This window comes from Astyanax mexicanus, chromosome 3, assembly GCF_023375975.1.
Source record: "Astyanax mexicanus isolate ESR-SI-001 chromosome 3, AstMex3_surface, whole genome shotgun sequence".
Taxonomy (NCBI): Eukaryota; Metazoa; Chordata; class Actinopteri; order Characiformes; family Acestrorhamphidae; genus Astyanax; species Astyanax mexicanus.
Genome location: NC_064410.1, coordinates 40,996,584 through 41,017,146, shown reverse-complemented (window position 1 = coordinate 41,017,146; position 20,563 = coordinate 40,996,584). Strand labels below are relative to the sequence as shown.

The following is a 20,563-nucleotide window of genomic DNA, read 5'->3' as shown; positions in this document are numbered from 1 at the left end:
AGTCTGACCACATCTGCATTCAATTAGCTTATCTAATAAATGCTAATAAAGGGCATCTGAGAGTGGAGTGCAGCACTTTTGTTCTCATTGAGAGAACTGTATACACGTGATGCCAATGAAGAAACAAAAACAAAAAAAAAAAAAAAAAAAAACACCAGCCCTGAATTTCAATTTCTACTAATTTCCACACATAATCATTATCTTAACCTGTCTATCCTGACTGTCGGTCTGTCTCTCTATCAGTCAGCTCACCATTAGAGTTGTAGTGATAACCGGTTTCACAAAATTCCTTGATATGACAATGCATGTTATTATATTGTGCAAGAGCTGGCCAATATATCGTAAATATTGATATAATCGAAACGCTTTTATAAAAGATATGAAAAATGTCAATATTGTAATATATTATTGTATGTAAACTACCATCTGTGTGATTTATTTCCTACCAGAGTCCAGAGTTCCGCACCAAGGTTTGTGTCTTTGTTACACTGAATAAATATATTTGGTCTGGTCAGTTTTGGGTTCACACTGCAGTTTAGTTACTGAGCAGACTAAAGAACTTTTCTATATTCTGTCACCATCAGATATGTGGGCTCTGTGTCTCTATACTTCATGTTAATTGATTTGTAGAATGTTGACTATGAGTTTGGCGAGTTGCTTTGCCAGGTGTTGTGTCAAATTCTAGCTCTGTCAGAATCTGACTACCATTCGTAGATATGTGCACCTTGCAGCAGAATGAGTGTGAAAGATTCTTCTCAGATTTATTTTATTTCTGTTTATTAATTAGGGTTAATCTACTGTTACTAGGGCCGCACGATTTTTCGTTTTTTTTTTTTTGGAAATTGAGCTGCGTTTTGAATTAGGCAATAGCGTGCAAGTTTTTTTTGTTTGTTTTTTTTTTTGTTCCTCGAAATGTCAAAATAAAACTGACAACTGCATTTATTTTGAAAACCGTGGGAATATTTTATTTGAAAAGACGTTTATAATTATATGTGATAGATATGTTAACTATTGGCTATTGGCTAATTCAAATCGCAGCTCCTGCGATTGAAAAATCGAGTACCTTCAAATCGTGAATTCAATTAAAAAACAATTAATCATCCAGCCCTAGCTGGGACCAAACTGAAAACTCCGGACCAAACAAGGCAGGTGTGAAAACAACCTTATAATTCCAATTATGGGCAAAGTTTTCCAGAGAAACACTGCAATTAAAGGAGAAGACAGCTAGCTTAATTTAATCATCTCACGCAACAAAAGCATGTTAAATACAACTAAGAGTGCAACTGTCTTGTGTATATTATTAAGATATATGTTAATTATATACAGGCAGAAATTTAACATTTAATATGTATAGAATGGTGTATTTGCTTATCATAGCTGTTAGCATCATGACTAACCTGCTATTCTAGGTTTCATAATGGAGGATTAGAGATACTTATAGAAATTATTCTGATATCAAAGCAAGACAACAAGACCTACTCTTGAAGAAACCAGTAAAATTCACTCAATATGATTAATTGTAACCCATAGCAGCTAGTATATAGGGGAACTGTATAATACATTATACTGTGACAATGCAATATTTTCTGAGACTGTTCTCATACAAAGAAACCATGCTCACCAGTAGCTGTTCTTTGTCTTCTTGGGCATTCTGGTAAGAGGAGGGTCCAGACAGCCCAGGTGGTAGTGCAGCTTGCAGGTGTCACACAGAAGAAGCAGATGCTGGTCTTGGTTCTTCTTGCAGATCCCACAGCTGCAAACAGCAGTATTCTATTAGTTAATGTTCAGAGTTCAAATCAGCGTACTGTACATTCTGCTGGAATTCCAGCATGCTACATGTATATGTGTATCTGGTTTAGCTGCTACTGCTAAATAAACTCAGAGCTTGGCCAGAGCCTGACCTGTACAGCACTGCAGGGAGGCTGGAGGATTTCCCAGGGCTTCCGCCTTCTTTCTTACTCGGCTTTCTCTCTTTGGGGGCTTTCAAAATGGCTGGTCCATTCAGTTTCTGTGAAAACACAATGAAAACACTTTCTGAAGCAAAAGCAGGAAAGTACATTTCTGTTAAACCAAAAAAAGAATGAAATGATATTTTGTGGAAATGGTACAAAAGTTCTAGAAATGTGCAATGATTTCAGCAGTCATGTAGCTTTTTGGAATTGGCAGAAAATGTATTTACTGAACTCCACCAGAAATTTCATTCATTCTGGCTCATTTTTAAAGTTATATTCTTCTGTAAATATATTTTCTGTCCCTAAAAAGGAAGAATGTAGACAATGTTTATTAATTTCATGAATACTTACTTAAGAGCATAGGCAAATTAACATGAAAATATTAAACACGGTCATCAGCATAGAATTACACCTTTAATGTCAAATTTTACATAAACTAGCCTCAGGCTGGGTATCGTTTTAAAATTTTCGACACCGACATGGTACCTTGAATATGATACCAATACCCAAAAAACATTTTTTTCAATGCTTTTTTATTTTAAATTGCAACCAAAAAATACAAAAAGCGATAATTATACTCACACAAAACCTATTTATTTAACAGTCAACATGAGTATTCTTATCTGAGCACGTGTTTGTGGAACTGTATTCAGAACCAAAACAACAGCATTAATTTAACTGATTAAACTATGAATATTTTCCCTAAGCACATTACTGGATAAATCAGTTCTTAAGAGATATTTCAAAAAAATATAAGCATAATTACATTCGTGTCAATCACTTAAAAATGAATTGATTAATTGATAATTGTCCCCTTATAACTGCACGAGAGACGCCATGAGTGAGAGAGAGTGAGTGAGCGAGTGAGCGAGAGAGAGATGTTTTTTACCGCACTGCACGTGCTTTTGGCGCAGTTACCGCAGTTATGTGCGTTTCATGCATATTATTGAAAACAGGCATTGATTTTTGTTCATTTATTTATTTATTTTTTTAGACCTTTCGGTACTCTGTATCCAGTGGATGCAGGCATTTTTAAATGGACCAAGTCAGCTAATAAATCCTACTTCAGTTCTGATCCTTAGTTGCCGAGTGCCCATTGGCATCTTCAAGGCTCCTTTCCCAGACATGATTCTGCTAGAAACTGCCAGAGTTCATAACTCCCTTGTACTCTGTGTATCTTACCTCCCAAAAAAATACCATAGGCTGGTTTAATATGTGGCCCAAGAACATTATTTTAACTAATATGTGTACAAACAACAGTGAAGTTGGCTTCTATCAACTAGTATCAACTTTTCACTTTCAGAAAAATGTCAGTCAGTTCTTAAAACTGACGTTTCTTAAATTCTGTTGGAAATTTCCTCCAGAGAGAGGCAGTAACGAACAGGAAGCTCTGTATAGAGAGAGAGTTGGAGTGGAAGAGCAGATCAGGGAACAGACCTGCCTGATTTTCTCTCGGAATCTCTGCTGCATCGCGGCTGTCCGGGTTAATTAGAAAAATTATCTCATAGGGTCCGGCGCTACAGCAACACAGCCTGCTTCTCTCCAGAGTGGCTCTAATCTGAGTGAGCTCAGTTCAGTGTGGCCACGCCGCCACCGGCTCTCGGTGGCTCGTGCATGACCACAGGGCTGAGAGCAGGCCAGAGAGAGCAGCCAAAAGAAACGTCCCGCACTTCAAGCTCAGTCCTCTGAGCCGCTGTGGAGATACAGCCCATCTCTCTTCACTCGCTATTTAAGCAAGATTAAAGTCAAGAAATCAGCAGCAGAGAAAAAGAAAAAAGTTGGGTGTTTTGGACGCACACACAAGCACCAGGCGGAGGGCCATCTGGCGGCTGTGCTGTGGGAGCTAGATGGGTTTTGCTACCTTATGCGCATTTTGGAGGTCGCCGTGGCCTCCAGGGAAGAGTCACATGACTGGCACATGACGGATTTATCTCCCACCATTTGGGAGAGTCCACAGTGACGCTGCGGATTCAGCACAGGACTTTCAGCATTTAGGTTTTCCTCCCTCACACCGTGAAGCTCAAACAGCACGCATTAAAATACTGAAACACAGTGCTGGGCGATATGGCCTTAGAAAAATATCATGATTAATTTGTATATATTTTTTTATCTGCTCTAGATGCTCAGTTTGCCTCTGTAATCTTTAGTTTGTGAACAAGTTTACTTGAGGTGGTTGCAAACATGTTTGGGGACCATCCTGGATAGCATACTGTTGATATACTGACAATTAGCACTGTGTACTGTTAAGAATCAAATGTAATCAAATCAAATTTAGTTATATAACACTTTTCAACTGATGAATTAGACAATATGATACGTACCACCACACGGGTGTTGCAATTTGACTTGTTGCAATTTATTGCAATATTCTAAGCAAAGGGGTAACTGTTTAATTGTTTGAATGAAATTAAGAATAAACAGCCACAGTATTATAAACATTCAATGATATTTATAAAACCTGAATAAAACAGAGGTTTACTTTTCTTTTTACGCATTTACTACAGACAGATCCAACAACATAGGACAATATTGCTATCTAGCGGGTGGGGTTATAACACAACAGACAACTGACTGTATCTTTACATGTAAACTAGTAATTAAAAATCAATAGTGTTTTTTTTTGAAAATCAATACAGTACTGATACATATATGTGTGAAAGAGAGAAACAGAAAAGTAAAGAGAAAAAGAGACTGAGAAGTAGAAAGAAGGAGAAGTAGAGAGAAAGAGAAATAGAGAAATAGGGAGAAACAGAGCGAGAAATAGAGAAAAGAAGAATTATGGAGAGAGAGAGAGAAATAGAAAAGTAAAGAGAAAGAGTGAGGGAGCAATAGAGAGAAGGAGAGGTAGAGAGAGAAATAGAGAAGGAGAGAAAGAAAGAGCAAGATGTACAGAAAAAGAGAAATAGAGAATTGGAGAGAAGAGAGTGAAATAGTGAAGTAGAGATAAAAGAGCAAGGAGTAGATAAAAAGAAAAATAGAGAAGTAGAAGTACAGAGAGAGAGAAATAGAAAAGTAAAGAGAAAGAGAGAGCAAGAAGTAGAGAGAAGTAGAGAGAGAGAGAAATAAAAAAAAGTAAAGAGAAAGAGAGAGCAAGAAGTAGAGAGGAATAGTGTAAAATAGAGAATCTGAGAGAAAGAGAGAGCAAGAAAAAGAAAAGTAGAGAGAAAAAGAGAGTGAGAAGTAGAGAAAGAAAGAGCAAGATGTAGAGAAAAAGAGAAATGGAAAGAGAGAGAGCAAGAAATAGAAAAGTAAAGAGAAAGAGAGAGTGAGAAGTAGAGAGAAGGAGAAGTAGAGAGAGAGAAATAGAAACGTAAAGAGAAAAAGAGAGCAAGAAGTAGAGAGGAAAAGTGTAAAACAGAGAATCTGAGAGAAAGAGAGCAAGAAAAAGAAAAGTAGAGAGAAAAGGAGAGTGAGAAGTAGAGAAAGAAAGAGGAAGTAGTAGAGAGAATCAGAGAGAAGGAGAAAGCAAGAAAAAGAAAAGTAGAGAGAAAGAGAGAGCAAGAAATTCCAAGTAGTTGCTAAGGCACTGACAGGCAATTTAATAACCCTTAGTGCTTTATTGTGTTTTAATCCTCGATGATTGCATAAAGTATAAAGTGCGTAATGCCTGGAGTTTCGTGAATGTACTTTGGAATCATTAAACCAGCTCAATCACTTGATAAGATTACATAGATAAAAAGGTTTTGGTAAATTTACCAGTCCTACCTAAGAATCAATGCTGGAGATAAAAATAAAAAAAACAGCTTGAGCGTCTTACTTTTACTAACTCAGCACTCCTGCATTCTGTAAATAAGGTCAGATTGAAAAAACACACATTCACACACTGTACTATGATGCTCTTAGGATGTTCTATTGGTGTCACATACAAAGCGCTAGAATGAACTTTCCACATCTTTAACTCTTTTAATTTTACATATGCCACTATGGGTTTTTTAGGGTTAAGAAAAGTTAATATGTACTGTGTATGTGGCCAAAGTTACGTAATTACAGACGCATGACAATGTGTCTAAGCCATGTGACACACTGATGAGCCTCAATCACTTCTTGGCTCCACATTCACACTACTGGCTTTTGTAGTGTGTTAAAAGAAGAACATGCCACTGCCTTGGTGACTCAATGGTGACGAGGCTGACTATGTGCTATTAGTGAGTTTCCGCTGTTTTTATTTATTCATTTATTAATATGTATTGCACATTAGATATCTCCTCTGCTGTCATGTCTTTGTAATGTGTGGTTTTGCATAGTCTTGTTGAAAACTGCATGGATGTCCCTGTAGAAGAAGTGGTCCTGAAGGCAGCATATGGTGCTCTTAATATTGATGCTATAAGAAATGGTTCTCTACGCATACTAACAGAAGATAGCTCAATAAAAAATAATTTAATGCAGAAATAATGTAAAACAACAACAACAAAAAAAAGAAGTATTTACGAGTGTTAAAAGCTTGTGTTTTATCCACAGAAGTTATGAACTAGCCTTCACACTTGGAAAGCATTTCACTTCTGCTCCACCAAACTTCTCCTTCATAAGTTGTTTCTTTGGAAAACTCCGACTCACTCTGGCCGCAATGAGTGATGTGGCCCTCTCTTGAGGACATCAATAATTTGGGGGTAATGTACAGTCGCCGGTGACTGATCGGGAATGAAAACGTAGCAGATAGATGACACAAAGGCACGAGCCACTTTGACTGATGTTGCTACTTAAACAGCGCACGTTTTCTAATTATGTGATTTATGGCCATCATTGCGGATTCACTGGCGCTCTTCCTCCAGACCTCCGCCTGCTGCCTTCCGTGCCCTTACTCCATTATTACACCATTTATCTGACCTGCTGAGAAATGTTCCAATTATTTTAATTAACCAGTCTTTTATTCACTTATCCATTTCTTCCATGTAATGGAACTGCGCAAGTGGCTGGATTTTAAATCGGGCTTTGCTATATCAACTCCAAGCAATCTGTAAAATGGGGTAATCAACACAGCACACACTTTTTTATATATGGTGCTATATACAGGAAAGTATGGGGAACATTTTAGACGTTTCTGAGATGTAGAGTTTATGCAAGACCTGCTCAAAAATGCCTTTAAAAAATAATATTGTGTTGTTTAGGTGCCTAAATCATGTGTACTACTAACATACAGTACCAGTCAAAATGTGGACACACCTTCTCATTCAACTTGTATATTTATTTATTATTATTATTTTTTATTATTTACTTAAGCCTCTTAAAAAAAATCAGATTTTGGTAAAGCAGTTGTAGAAATACTTTATGTAAGGTTCCCTTTGCAGTAATTTTATGAGACGATGAGTGTAATCAGCAAGCATCACTACACAGCTCTGGCAAAACTTAAGAGACCACTTCAGTTTCTGAATCAGTTTCTCTGATTTTGTTATTTATAGGTATAGGTTTGAGTAAAATGAACATTGTTGTTTTATTCTATAAACTACAGACAACACTTCTACCAAATTCTAAATAAAATATTGTCATTTAGAGCATTTATTTGCAGAAAATGAGAAATGTCTGAAATAACAAAAAAGATGCAGAGCTTTCAGACCTCAAATAATACAAAGAAAACAAGTTCATATTCATTCAGAAATCAATATTTGGTGGAATAACCCTTGTTTTCAATCACAGTTTTCATGCATCTTGGCATGTTTTCCTCCACCAGTCTTACACACTGCTTTTGGATAACTTTATTCCACTCCTGGTGCAAAAATTCAAGCAGTTCAGCTTGGTTTGATGGCTTGTGATCATTCATCTTCCTTTTGATTATATTTCTCAAAGGTTTTCAATTTCATCCAAGGTATGTGTATATGTATTTAACCATCATGGTACAAGTATCACTTGTACAACTCTGTGCAACTGCATGGATAATACATGGTGTAAGGTTAAATATGGTTTACAAACATGTGTGCCATAGGGGAATGCTTTCACACCAGAAAACAGATGGACACAAACCTGCATTTTTTTATACTCCCTCAGCCTCCAGTGCGTAAGCACCCAAATTGTCACAATTTGTTGGATTTGCATGGTATTTAGGGAACTGTGGTGAGTTTTGGGGTATTGCAACAGTAACTGTAGTCTTGTTTGTCCCCACCTCACCCCTCTTCTTTCTTTCTCTCTCTCTCCACTTCCATAATGTGTATACAGACACTCATATGCTAGTTTTTTTTTTTTAAATCTCTCTTCATTCTTTCTCTCTCACTGTTTGAATTTAAAACAATTGAAAATCCAAGTGAATTTAACTGAAATTTTGGCTTTTTCTGGCGTCTTATTTAAGGTCACAAAATCAAGGTGTAATTCATGAAGGATGTGTCTGTCTTTTTGGTGTGTGCATTTTGTATTATGCGTGTGTGTGTATATTTGTGTGTGGTAACATATTGAACATGCTAAACTTTACACTGTATTGCTTAATTAGCACACTATAGGCTGTATTAACTACCTCAAAGTACTTTTATACTTTACTATACTATACTATAACTTACTGTGTGATCAAATAAAAAGAGGGAGAAACATGGTTTATTCATATTTTTTTATTTTTTCGTTTTTTCTTCCTCTAATAGAGCCATTTTTTGTACCGAATTTTTAATGCAAACAAAAGTTCAATTAATATGTTACTCGAGTGCACCCAGTTCTTCAGTTGGTTTGATTTCCAGCTCTGATTTGTTATAAACTCATATTCATAATAGCTTCAAAGATGTCCAGTCTGCATCCCAACATCCTAACACTCCCTTCAAGGCATCATTTCAGCTCCTGCACTGCCGTGTACATCATAGTGATTAACAAGGTGACAGAACACAGACAACTGGTGATACTTCCTCACTGACATCTCATCTCCCTGATGTGTCCGTGCGTGTGTGTGTGTGTGTGAGCGTGCAGTGAGGCCTCACAGCTTGCCTGAAAGTAAATTCTCATTCAGCCTCTGTGCTCGTCACTTATTTGCACCTCTACACAGGTGGACTTAAGGTAACGTTGCACCACTGAATGAGTTTGGGAACTGCAACATCTTGGACCGCAAAAGCCGAGCGGATATTAAAGACAGCCGAGAAGATCATCTACACCACGCAGTGCATCCGCAAAGTATTGTGGACGACCCCACCCATCCCTCACACTGACTCTTCTCTCTGATACCATCTGGCAGAAGATACAAAAGCATCCGAGCCTCCACTACCAGACTCTGCAACAGCTTCTTCCACCAGGCAGTCAGCATTTTAACTGTCTTGGGAAGCTCACCTACTGTCCCGCGGAGCTTTTTAATTGTCCCGCGGAGCATTTTAACTGTCTCATGGAGTTCATCTACTTTCCTGCGGCGCTCAGCTAGTTCCGCAGGACAGTAGCTGAGCTCCAAAGGACAGTTAAAAAGCGCCGCGGTACAGTATTGAGTGCTAAATTTTCATTTACTTACAGTACAGGCCAAAAGTTTGGACACATCTTCTCATTCAATGCATTTTCTTTATTTTCATGACTATTTACATCGTAGATTCTCACTGAAGGCATCAAAACTATGAATGAACACGTGGAGTTTTATGTACTTAACAAAAAATGACCTGGCCTCCACAGTCACCGGAGCTGAACCCAATCCAGACGATTTGGGGTGAGCTGGAACGCAGAGTGAAGGCAAAGGGGCCAACAAGTGCTGAACATCTCTGGGAACTCCTTCAAGACTGTTGGAAAACCATTTCAGGTGACTCTACCTCTTGAAGCTCATTGAGAGAATGATGCCAAGAGTGTGCAAAGCAGTCATCAGAGCAAAGGGTTGCTATTTTGAAGAAACTATAATATATATATATATATATATATATATATATATATATATACATATATATATATATATATATATATATATATATGTATATATATATATATATATTCTTTTTTTTTTTTTCACCTTTTTTTTGTTAAGTTCATAACTCCACATGTGTTCATTCATAGTTTTGATGCCTTCAGTGAGAATCTACAATGTAAATAGTCATGAAAATAAAGAAAACGCATTGAAAAAGAGAAGATGTGTCCAAACTTTTGGCCTTTATACAGTTATATAATGTTCTAATGTTCATTTATTAACTTCTGACTAAATAATTGTAACAAAAAAAATTGAAAACTCCCTTATTCTCTCACTTACGAGTAAAAAGAAAGCTTTAAGTGTGATTAAAAAAGTGACTTGATTTATATTATGATACATATCGATATCGACCGATATGGAAAACTATACCATGATATGATTTTTCCCATATCGCCCAGACCTAACTGAGGGTTTGTCTGAAAAAACATATACTCTACCATGGCCAGCCACATTTTACAAAACACATCCATGATTGAAAATGTGTGGGATGCGATAAGATCCTTCTTGGTGCAGCTATTCCTGCAACCATTTCTTTGATAATGAATGTATGTCCATGTGTTGTTGGCAGCTCCCAGCAGCCCACTGAGTCTTGCACGTGACTCTAAATGCCATTGTTGTATAGCGCTGCTATTTAAACATAAAGAGATTGCTCAAACCTGTGCATTTCTCACTCATTAACTGACTGTCACCCATGGAGACGCACCTTGGCCATGCGGTTGCCATAGTGAGCTGCAGAGGAGGTCAGGGGCTTTTAGTTGCCAAGTCTGGTCTGAGTGCACGGCCAATGACAGGTCAATCAGTTACCACAAATGAAAGAATTTCACAAACAGCCCGGCCATTACGGCCGGGAGAATTACCCGACGCTAGCAACCCCGTGGGGTGCTGCCCACAATCTAGATTTCCCTCAATCACAACTCATTCCCATTGTGCACGCAGGCCAATCCGGGGAGTGGAATTCTCCCTTTAAAGCATGCTGAGAACTCAAACAAGAAACGACCAGGGATCTGTTAACAATGCTCTGAAAGCACACTGCCTGATCAGAATTCAGTTCAGAGGAAAAAGAGAAAGTCTTCTGCTGGAAAAATATCCTGTAAAAAGAACGCTATTGAAAGCAGCATTTGATTACAGTCTCTGTGCCACTACACTAGAGAGCATTTAGTGCAAGAGGCCTCAAACACTTATTTCACTAGTCCTGCTCATCTAAGCCACTTTACACAAATACAATAGAATAGAATAGAATAGAACAGAACAGGCAGCGTTGTGCATGAATGTTTTCACATATTTTTGACTCAACTTACAAATAACGAACATGTGAACGCTGTTCACTGTAGCACGGCTAAACGCACAGCAAAGCCAGAGCTGATTTAAAAAGAGCCTACCCACTTCCTATATCCACTGTTGTATCAGAAACTGACCAAATGCAAAATGCAAACCACTAGAGGGAGCCTGAGAGTGGGGAAAAAGGAATAGGAATAAATGGAGCTAAATTTTCAAAAGTTGAATGATGTATTTTGCAAAAAAACTAAACAAAAAAACTAAGAAAACTTACCCATATATTTAAAATGTTCTACAGTAAAAAGGTTAAGGCAGTAAAAGTGCTAGCATTTTAGTTTATGATGGTGGTTCTACATTGTATATTAATATTAAAGACGTTAATAATAAAGGGGGACATATGGAATTACAGCTCTGGACAAAATTAAGAGACCACTAGGTATTAGCATGTTCTCCTCCACCAGTCTTACACACTACTTTTGGATAACTTTATGCCTTTACTCCTGGAGCAAAAATTCAAGCAGTTCAGCTTGGTTTGATGGCTTGTGATCATCCATCTTCCTCTAGATTATATTCCAGAGGTTTTTTAATTTGGTAAAATCAAAGAAACTCATCATTTTTAAGTGATCTCTTATTTTTTTTCCAGAGCTGTATATAGTAAACAAAAGTGTTTGGCCCTAAAACAAAATCCTGGAAAAAAGCTGGAGCTTTACAGCGTGAAGGAAAAGCAAAAACCCCTGAGAAAATTGGGGTGCTGAGAAAATTAACTTCCAGGTGACTCCCCCTTATGAAGACACTGAGATTAAAATACCAAATCGGTGCAAAATCGGTCATCGGGCTCAGTATGGCTTATAAGAAGAATCTAAAATGTAAAACATATTTTTTGTTTACAAAGTATATTTTTATTGTCTTCAATATTAAATTTACAATGGACTTCATGAAAGGAAGAAAACACTTTTACTGTGAAGCTTTTCTCAGAGTCTTGTGTATTTTCTGTGCAGTGTCTAATTTATTTTTACTGTCAAATGCAATTCAGTCCATTCAAGTCATTTTCAATTTCAGCCTCTGTCTGAAAAAAATAAGCTACTGCAAATGGAGGATTTGTGGGAGGTCTGCACTGTGATCCTGACGATGCAGTAAAATAAGGAGCAGAGATGGAGTAGTGCGTAGAGATGTGTATACATGTGGGTGTGAGCAGGAGGAGGTATAAATGGATTGACAGAGCGTGTGGGGAGTAAAGATGGATAGTGCAACAGGGAGAGCAGGGTGAAAGGTGAAGAGAAAGGCAGGAAGAAGGAAAGCCGTACCTGTCCAAGGATGCCCCCCATCACGCTCCACATGGCCTGGCCCTCCGTCCTCAGCAGCCCATTGACATTCTGCAGGTCCTCCAGAGACTCGCACAGCTGTAGCAGATAAAACAGCAGCACAGCAGCAGATAAGATAAGACAAGGACAAGCTGGGCAGTTCTGTCCATTAACACACACACACACACACACACACACACACACACACACACACACACACACACACACACACAAACATGCATATAAATGTACCACTATAAAAGACAAATGCACCTGAGCAAGAAGACCATAACTCAAATTTACACACACTAAAAACAAGGATAATCAATCAAATCAGCATCACTACTGTCAACAGTTCTGATTTTAATATTACTGATTATATCAAGTGTAAATTTATGGGGTAAAAATTTAAAAACTCTAATGGCTCTAAAATCATAATCCAAACACACGTAAAAGTAATATCTGAAGGTTCCGAGTGGTCCAAGCTACATGAACGGTTCGAATCCCGTTCATGTAGCTTGCCATCAGCTAACAGAGCCCTGAGAGAGCACAACTGGCCTTGCTCTCTCTGGCTCTGGGTCTGTTTTTTAAATTCCCAGTGATGTTAGGCATTAGACGTTTTAATGGCCTTATTAGCTTGAGTTCAGCAGTGCATTACTTGCTGTGGTAGAATTAAGAGCTGTCAAAATCTCTCAAAGGGGCCAATTTCCTAAAAAAAAAAAAAATCTTAGAAACACAGTGGTGTTTTTATTAAGTAGTTGATCAGTGAATATACTAGTTTTTTTTTTTTTGCTCATATCTGGGATGCTGTAAACTTGCAGTTTCTTAGCCCTGAGGATAACTCCTGCTCTTCCTTTCCTGGGGCGGTCCTGATGAGAGCCAGTTTCATCATAACGTGTTCGATGGTCTTTGCTACTGCACTTGAGGATACTTTTAAAGTTCTTTCATTTTCATTCAGTATTTTTTTTTCTTTACTTACTTGAGCAGCAACTTTGAACTGCTACTGTACGTAAACAAGCTTGATAATAACTGGAATGTTTTATCCCATATGTGTTAGGCAATTCAGGCTGGAACATAGGGGTCAGTCTGAATAAATGGGTGTATAAGTATATTATGTATTTGAATGCTACTAATTAGATTATAATAAGGCTTAAATAATCAGTAAACATAAAAACATAACTGTTATATAAATGTCTGCTACAATCATGAACACGCCAGCTAGTGTAAAGGCAAATAATATAAAATTGCAATGTATAATTGCTAACTAAGTTAAGTAAAGCTAAGCTAAGTAAACAAAACTGTAGTAAAAAAAAAGTGTGAGTTTTTTTTAATGAGCACTGGATGTTAATCTACACAGATTTCTCTCCTAAAAATTGTTTATTTGGATAAGTAAAGCGCTTCTGTTTATTTACAGTAAGATAAGTTCTTGAATTTCTCCAGCAATAAGGCTGGAGCATTAGCATTAGCAGCTAACTGCTAGCTTTTAATGCTGCTCCAGCAGTGCTGGCTGGGATTAGGAGCAGGCTACAGGCCGATAATACTCACCTCTGAACGGAGAAATAGCGGTTAGCAGCTAATGCTAATGCTACTCCGGTGCTGGAGAACTAAACTGAGACTCCTGTATAACGCTGTACTTCAGCGGAGTGTCTTTCTTTACTGGTCCTCACAACCTGACTCGTAAAATTCATACACAAGGCGCACTGAGGATTCTTGGGAAAATTAAATAATTTTAAGTGTGCCTTATAGTGCAAAAAATATGGTAAAAAAAAAAACTCCTTTATACAAACCTTTAATTAGATCAGTCTTATTTTAAAGTGGTACTGAAAAGCTTTAGTAATTCACAAACACATTTGTGTTAGAATATTCAGTGCATAATCATAAAACATGCAGCTACAGCTTCCTCAGTCGAACAATGAATAGACTAGAGTCTAAAGGATAAACAACAAAAAAAAAGAAAACAAAAAAGCATGAGATCCCTCAAGTCCCCTTCTGCCCCCTTCTCTTAAAACAAAGAGATACAGAGCTGGAGCAAACAAAGAAGAAGTAAACAGCAGTGGCATTCTACTTCCGCAGTATACATCCTTCACACAAGCACGTGCACACACACACACACACACACACACACACAGCCACAGTCAGACACACATCGAGAGCTCCCAGTGCTCTGGCATTTGAGTGTGCGAAGGCCACTCGGAGCTCCAGACAGTAGATAAGCGTGAGGCAGGCGCGTGATAGAGAGCATGATGAGAGGGAACAGTGGAGAGGTGAAGTTATTATGGGAGTGTGAATCTAAACTACAGAGTGCTACCTCTTATCTCTGCTGTGTGTGAAGATGAGACTATGCGAAGAGTCGCTAACGCTAACATTTAAAAATCAGCTCACAGCTGACGAGAGTCTCCTCTCTCACACACGGCCAGCTCAGTGCTTACAGCTCGGCTGGGTCAAACGCCTGCGATATTCTGCTGCCATTTGGAGAAATGGATATTATTAACTTAAAGCCTAAAATCACTTCTGTCTAGACGAGGGATTTTGAAGAGACACATGCTGGAGACGACGGCTAAGCGGTCAAATTAAGGCCTGAGTTGTATCAGTTGACTGTTATAATAGGTTGATATTAAGGTTTTAGGTATGTATAGGAATTGGCAACATTTATGTAATTAAGCAGTGATTTAATAAACTATATTAAAATCCCCCTTTTTTTTTCTTGTTCTTTGTGAAATACAGTAGGTCTCTCTGAGTTGTATATGATGCTGCACACAACTCTTCCTCATTCTCTATTGTCTGCAGTAGGTGGTAAAAAAAAATGTTCAGAAAATCGAGTCGATCGGGAAAAGCACCATGTCTGCGTCAACTCGTGAATAAGTATTCATGGCCTCGTCTTCTTTGTCGCACGATCACCCACAGGCAGAGTTAAAGCCACTTAGCCAGGAGCTAACAGCGCTAGGAACAGCAGGGCAAGTTTGTTCCTGTGTTATTTGTGCAAATAACAGATCAGTGTTATTCAGAGCTAAGGAACAAATGGTTAGAATTTGTCTATGGAACACCACCAGCGAAGTACAACTGAGATAGGAAGGTGTATGTTTAAAACAGTTCTGTTTACACTAGTTAAAAGTAAAAATCCACTCCGGGTAAACCTGTGTAAACACACAGAGGTGGGTAGTCCAGGTCCAGAAAGTAAAAATCCACAGAGCCGCCCAGGCAGTTGAAACAAACTCCAGGGTGGATTTTTTACTTTCTGGACCTGAACTACCCACCTCTGTGTGTTTACACAGGTTTACATAGGATCTCCGGTGGATTTTGCATTTTACAGAGACTATTAGAGGCGATATGTTTGCATGTATGAATATTCATGAGCAAGAGCCGAAATCCCCCTCAGCATGTAGCTATAGAGCAGTGGAGTGGTCTGGAAAGATGTTGCTCTATCCAGTACTTCTTTTAATGCTCTTTTAAATTATTCTAGGAGTTTAACATTGTGACAGACTGCATTGGTTGCCTGTTTTGAGACTTAAAGTTGCGTTAAAAAGGTTAACAGTGCCAAAAAATGCATTTTACATGCTTCCTAATATGACAATGATTGATGTAAAAGCATACGCAAATAAAGTTTGATATTTCTATTTAAAACCCTGGTGTTATATGTCGTTATTGGGCGGTTTGCATCATTTGAGATGACCAGTGCTTGCCTAACACAGCTTCTGAAACAACATAGGCTATCTGTAAAGGATTTTGCCAAATTGAAAACCTCTGGAATATAATCAAGAGGAAGTTGAATGATCACAAGCCATCCTGACTGAACCGCTTGATTTTTGCACCAGACAGACACCAAGTTATCAAAAGCAGTGTGTACAACTGGTGGAGGAGAACATGCCAAGATGCATAAAAAACTGTGATTAAAAATCAGGGTTATTCCACCAAATATTGATGATTTCTGAACTCTTAAAACTTTATGAATATGAATGTTTAGTTTTTTTTCCTTTGCATTATAAAAAAAAAATAAAACAACAGTGTTCATTTTACTCAAACATACATATGTATAAATATCAAATTTAGAGAATCTAATTCAGAAACTGAAGTGTTCTCTTATTTTTTTTTTCCAGAGCTGTGTAATAATGAATATAGTCCCCCATCAGCACATCACTGCCAGACTGATATTTGCGTAGTGAGATTGTCCTGATGATTCAGACTATTGTCCTCCATGTTTGACACTTATCTCTGCTTTATGTGCACAGGAACAGTCACACTGCCTCCGAAAGCCATTTGTCACCGTCTTCTTCCGAGGCCGAGGTCGTCTTAAAGCAATTCGAGCAGTGCAATTAGCAACACACACTCCATTAATAATGCTTAATATGTGTCGCGCAGAAAGACTGAACGCAACATTAACTCCCTTCACTTCCACTCCTCTCCCTTATTCCCTTCATCACTGGGCCTCACGGAGCGCTGCTGCTACTGCCTACGTGTTGCCAGAGATCACATGCTCAGGGACAATGGAGGAACAAAGGGTGGAGGGGGCGGACTCGCTTGTATAAAAGACTTCTGATGCTAATATGTCCTTTCCGTGCTATTTTTCTCCTCAGCGGCATATTTAGATAAATAAATGGGTCGGAACTTGTGTTACTAAAGACCCTCAGAGAAAGAGAAAGCAGAGAAGAACTTAAGGGTCAGCTTTCTCTGAAGGAATAAGTTTTGAAGAAAGAAAAAGTGCTTAATCCTGACCTGAGTGATTAATGCACTTCATTCAAGTTCTTTCCATAAACCACAGAACAATTGAGATATAAAACACTTCCTATGAACCCTGTATTCATAATGCCTTATAAATGCATTTATAATATATCATATGACATGTATAATACCTTATAATGACTGTAATAAGCCTGTATAATTGCTCATTAGTACTTACAGCGACATTCATAACACATTATAAACTACAAGTATAAGGGTTTATAAAGAAACGGCGTATAATGCCTTATAATATCTGTTCATAAAAACATTGTGCAATGTAGTGTTGTAATGCACTATAACACAGATTTAGTGTACTTTGGTATAATGCATTAGTGTTTTCATATGCTTTTTTCAAACTTGAATAAAATGTTATTATGCCTCACTGTAATGTCTTATAGAGCATTATAAGTGCTCTTTATTGGCTCTAAGTGAAACGTGTTTTTAAACAAGTAAATGTTATTATGCCTCACTGTAATGTCTTATAGAGCATTATAAGTGCTCTTTATTGGCTCTAAGTGAAACGTGTTTTTAAACAAGTAAATGTTATTATGCCTCACTGTAGGCATTTGAAAACACACTTCGCTTAAAGCCAAGCCAGTAAAGAGCACTCATAATGCTCTATAAGACATTACAGTGAGGCATAATAAAATTTACTTCACGTTTAAAAAGCATATTAAAACTCACTTCACTTAAAGTCAGTAATGACTGTATATAAGGCTTTATAATGTGTTACACATTTTTATAAAAGCTTAATTTGAAAAAAAAAGCTGCATATTATAATACATTATACCAAAATATACCAAATCTGTGTAATAGTGCATTACAACACTACATTGTACAATGTTCTTATGAACAGATATTCATTATAACGGCATTATACGCCGTTTTTTTATAAACCCTTATACTTGTAGCTTATAATGTGTTATAAATGTCGCTGTAAGTACTTATGAGCAATTATACACGCTTATTACAGTAATTATAAGGTATTATGCATGTCATATAAAGCATTACGAATGCATTTATAATGCATTATAAACACAGGGTTCATAGGAAGTGTTACCAACATTTCTTATCCTCCAAACCTTATTGTACTCCACGTGCAGCTTCTCCTGTTCACTCTCCAGCTTGTCTTTCAGGTTCTTCTGCTCCGAGATGTTGTCCTGGATCTGGATCATCCTCATGTTCCGCTCTGAATACCAATGGACACATACAGATCAATATAAAGATGCTTATCTAGTTACAGAGGAAAAAAGGCACATCAGAGACAGAGAAAGAAAGAGAGAGAGAGAGAAAAAGGGAGAGCAAGAGAGAAAGCTGATGGAGGATAGGCCTCCTACTGGAGCCTAATGGAGTGTGCGCCCAAGGTTACCCCACACATCTGCTCTTAGCATCACTCATTTGGAGGGCAAGAGCCTCTCTGCAAGGCTACCTACCGAGTGGAATGCATGTCTGGCACCGATTCTCTGATTCTGCCTGCTGTTTTGCAGTAAGAGATGAGTGTTAGCGGAGAGTAAGCAGCAGATGTTGCGGGCGCAAGCTTTTCTGGATTCAAATAAGCGACGCAACAATGGTGGTTAAGAAAATGTTGAATTTCTACACAGCCGTCTGCAAGCATCATCAGCATCCATGTGCTTTAATGAGGAGATATTCCTTCCTACAACTGATGTCGTTAAGAAGCTAATAAGATCATTTCATTTCTCGACTACCAATCAAAGCTCATGGCATTTCAGAGAGGCATTGTATCAGCATTTACCAGTAATTACAGCTTCAATATATCACAATATAAGACGCACTATTAATGAACATCTACTTTCCGGTCTATTTTCATACATAAGGCATAATGGATTATAAGGCGCATTTTAAGAGACACTATAAGGAACACTACTAATTCAGCAGGTCTCACCACTAGGTGGTAGTGGCTAGGGGTTAGCGAACTAAGTTAAGTAAAGGTAAGCTAATTAAACAAAACTGTGTTAAAAAAAAAAAAAAAAAATTAAATAAAAAAAAAAACAATATTTTAAAGTCAAACAAGCTCTGGATGTTAATTTGGATTTTTTTTCTCCTGAAAACTGTTTATTTGGGTGAGTAAAGCGTTTTAGTGTATTTACAGTATGTTTAGATTACCAAGGTTCTCCAGCACTAAGGCTGGAGCATTAGCATTAGCAGCTAACCGCTCCAGTAATGCTAGCAGGGGTTAGAAGCAGGCTACAGGCCAATAATAATCCCAGCTGAACTGGGAATAGCGAGAACGGTTAGTGGGTAATGCTAATGCTGCTTCAGCAGTGCTAGCCGGGGTTAGGAGCAGGCTACAGGCCGATAATACTCCCCTCTGAACTGGAAAATAGCGAGCGCAGTTTGCGGGTAATGCTAATACTTCCCCAGTCTCGGTGCTGGAGAACTAAACTAAAACTCCTGAATAACAATGCAATTTGATGAAGTGGCTTCACCACTTCTCCTCACTACCTGATTGGTAAAATTTATCCATTAAAGGATTTCAAGTGCGCTTTATAGTGCGAAAAATATGGTATGCCTTTATCATAAGTGTTCCCCACTGTTTGTACATTACCAACCTGGTGCTTATCCGATCTACAAAAAAGCCATAACACTCTCAGTTCTTAAAACAAAACTCATTTTAAAATATACATATAGTTGTCAGATGAAGCTTAATCTGAAGCAGGTCTTAATGGTTAAGGATTAATGCAGAATGTCCCACATACCCAGGTAGTAGTTAACGAAGTCTGCAGTGAGGGCGGGCTGCTTGTGTTTGCGGCGGCCGTCTATACTGGCGCTCGTGTCAGACGTGTCCACAGGGAAGATGTCCGTGCTGATGCCCATGAGCTCCGCCTTGCGCATCAGCTTCCGAATGGCAGAGGCACTGGAGGTGAGGGGGCGGGGCAACTTCTCACGAGGAACCCACGCCTGTGGCCGAGTGTTCCGCGAGAGCTCCGCCTTCGTCCGGTACTGCTGCAACCGCGTAGTGATTCTAGCCTGTAGGTATGAAGCAAATACATGAATTAAAAACTAAATAATTAAACAAACAAATAAAAACCACAGTCATGCATCATTACAAAACACTGAGAATTTAGAATTCCTATGTACGCATTGCTATTTGCTTTTTAAATGGAGTGAATAGTTTTGATTAAAAGAAATGGTGCATAATTATAGCATGTTACATGTAATTAACTTGTAATAACACATGCAACGTACTACACATCTAACAAAACAGAGAAATCATGAGTAGCTACAGTACACATAATAGAGGTGCAAAAAATGCCCAAATGCAGTTTTACATGTCCATTTACAACCTTGTTGTTTTGTACTGTACATGATAACTGGTGGTTAGCTGGTATAGGTCACTGCAACCTTTTACCATGCTGGGTAGCATATCACAGCTTATCCTTGTGTGTAGCACTGCAACAAGAACAATTATTTATTTATTTATTTAATTATTCCTGAGCTGATATTGTTCTAGTGCTATT

At 38.1% G+C, this 20,563-nt stretch overlaps 1 protein-coding gene across 5 annotated transcripts in view; it reads right to left on the bottom strand.

The window, feature by feature from the left end:
• The window catches only part of phf14 (PHD finger protein 14), a 133,488-nt gene that overhangs the window by 71,629 nt on the left and 41,296 nt on the right, over positions 1-20,563 (bottom strand). For all 5 annotated transcript variants that reach the window (XM_022683139.2, XM_022683141.2, XM_022683144.2 and 2 more), the window contains exons 9-13: positions 19,802-20,072; positions 18,167-18,273; positions 12,372-12,467; positions 1,902-2,008; positions 1,622-1,753 (exon numbers count right to left, since the gene is read on the bottom strand). In XM_022683139.2, the coding sequence (XP_022538860.2) occupies positions 1,622-1,753; positions 1,902-2,008; positions 12,372-12,467; positions 18,167-18,273; positions 19,802-20,072 (713 nt within the window). The remainder of the gene's footprint in view (positions 1-1,621; positions 1,754-1,901; positions 2,009-12,371; positions 12,468-18,166; positions 18,274-19,801; positions 20,073-20,563) is intronic.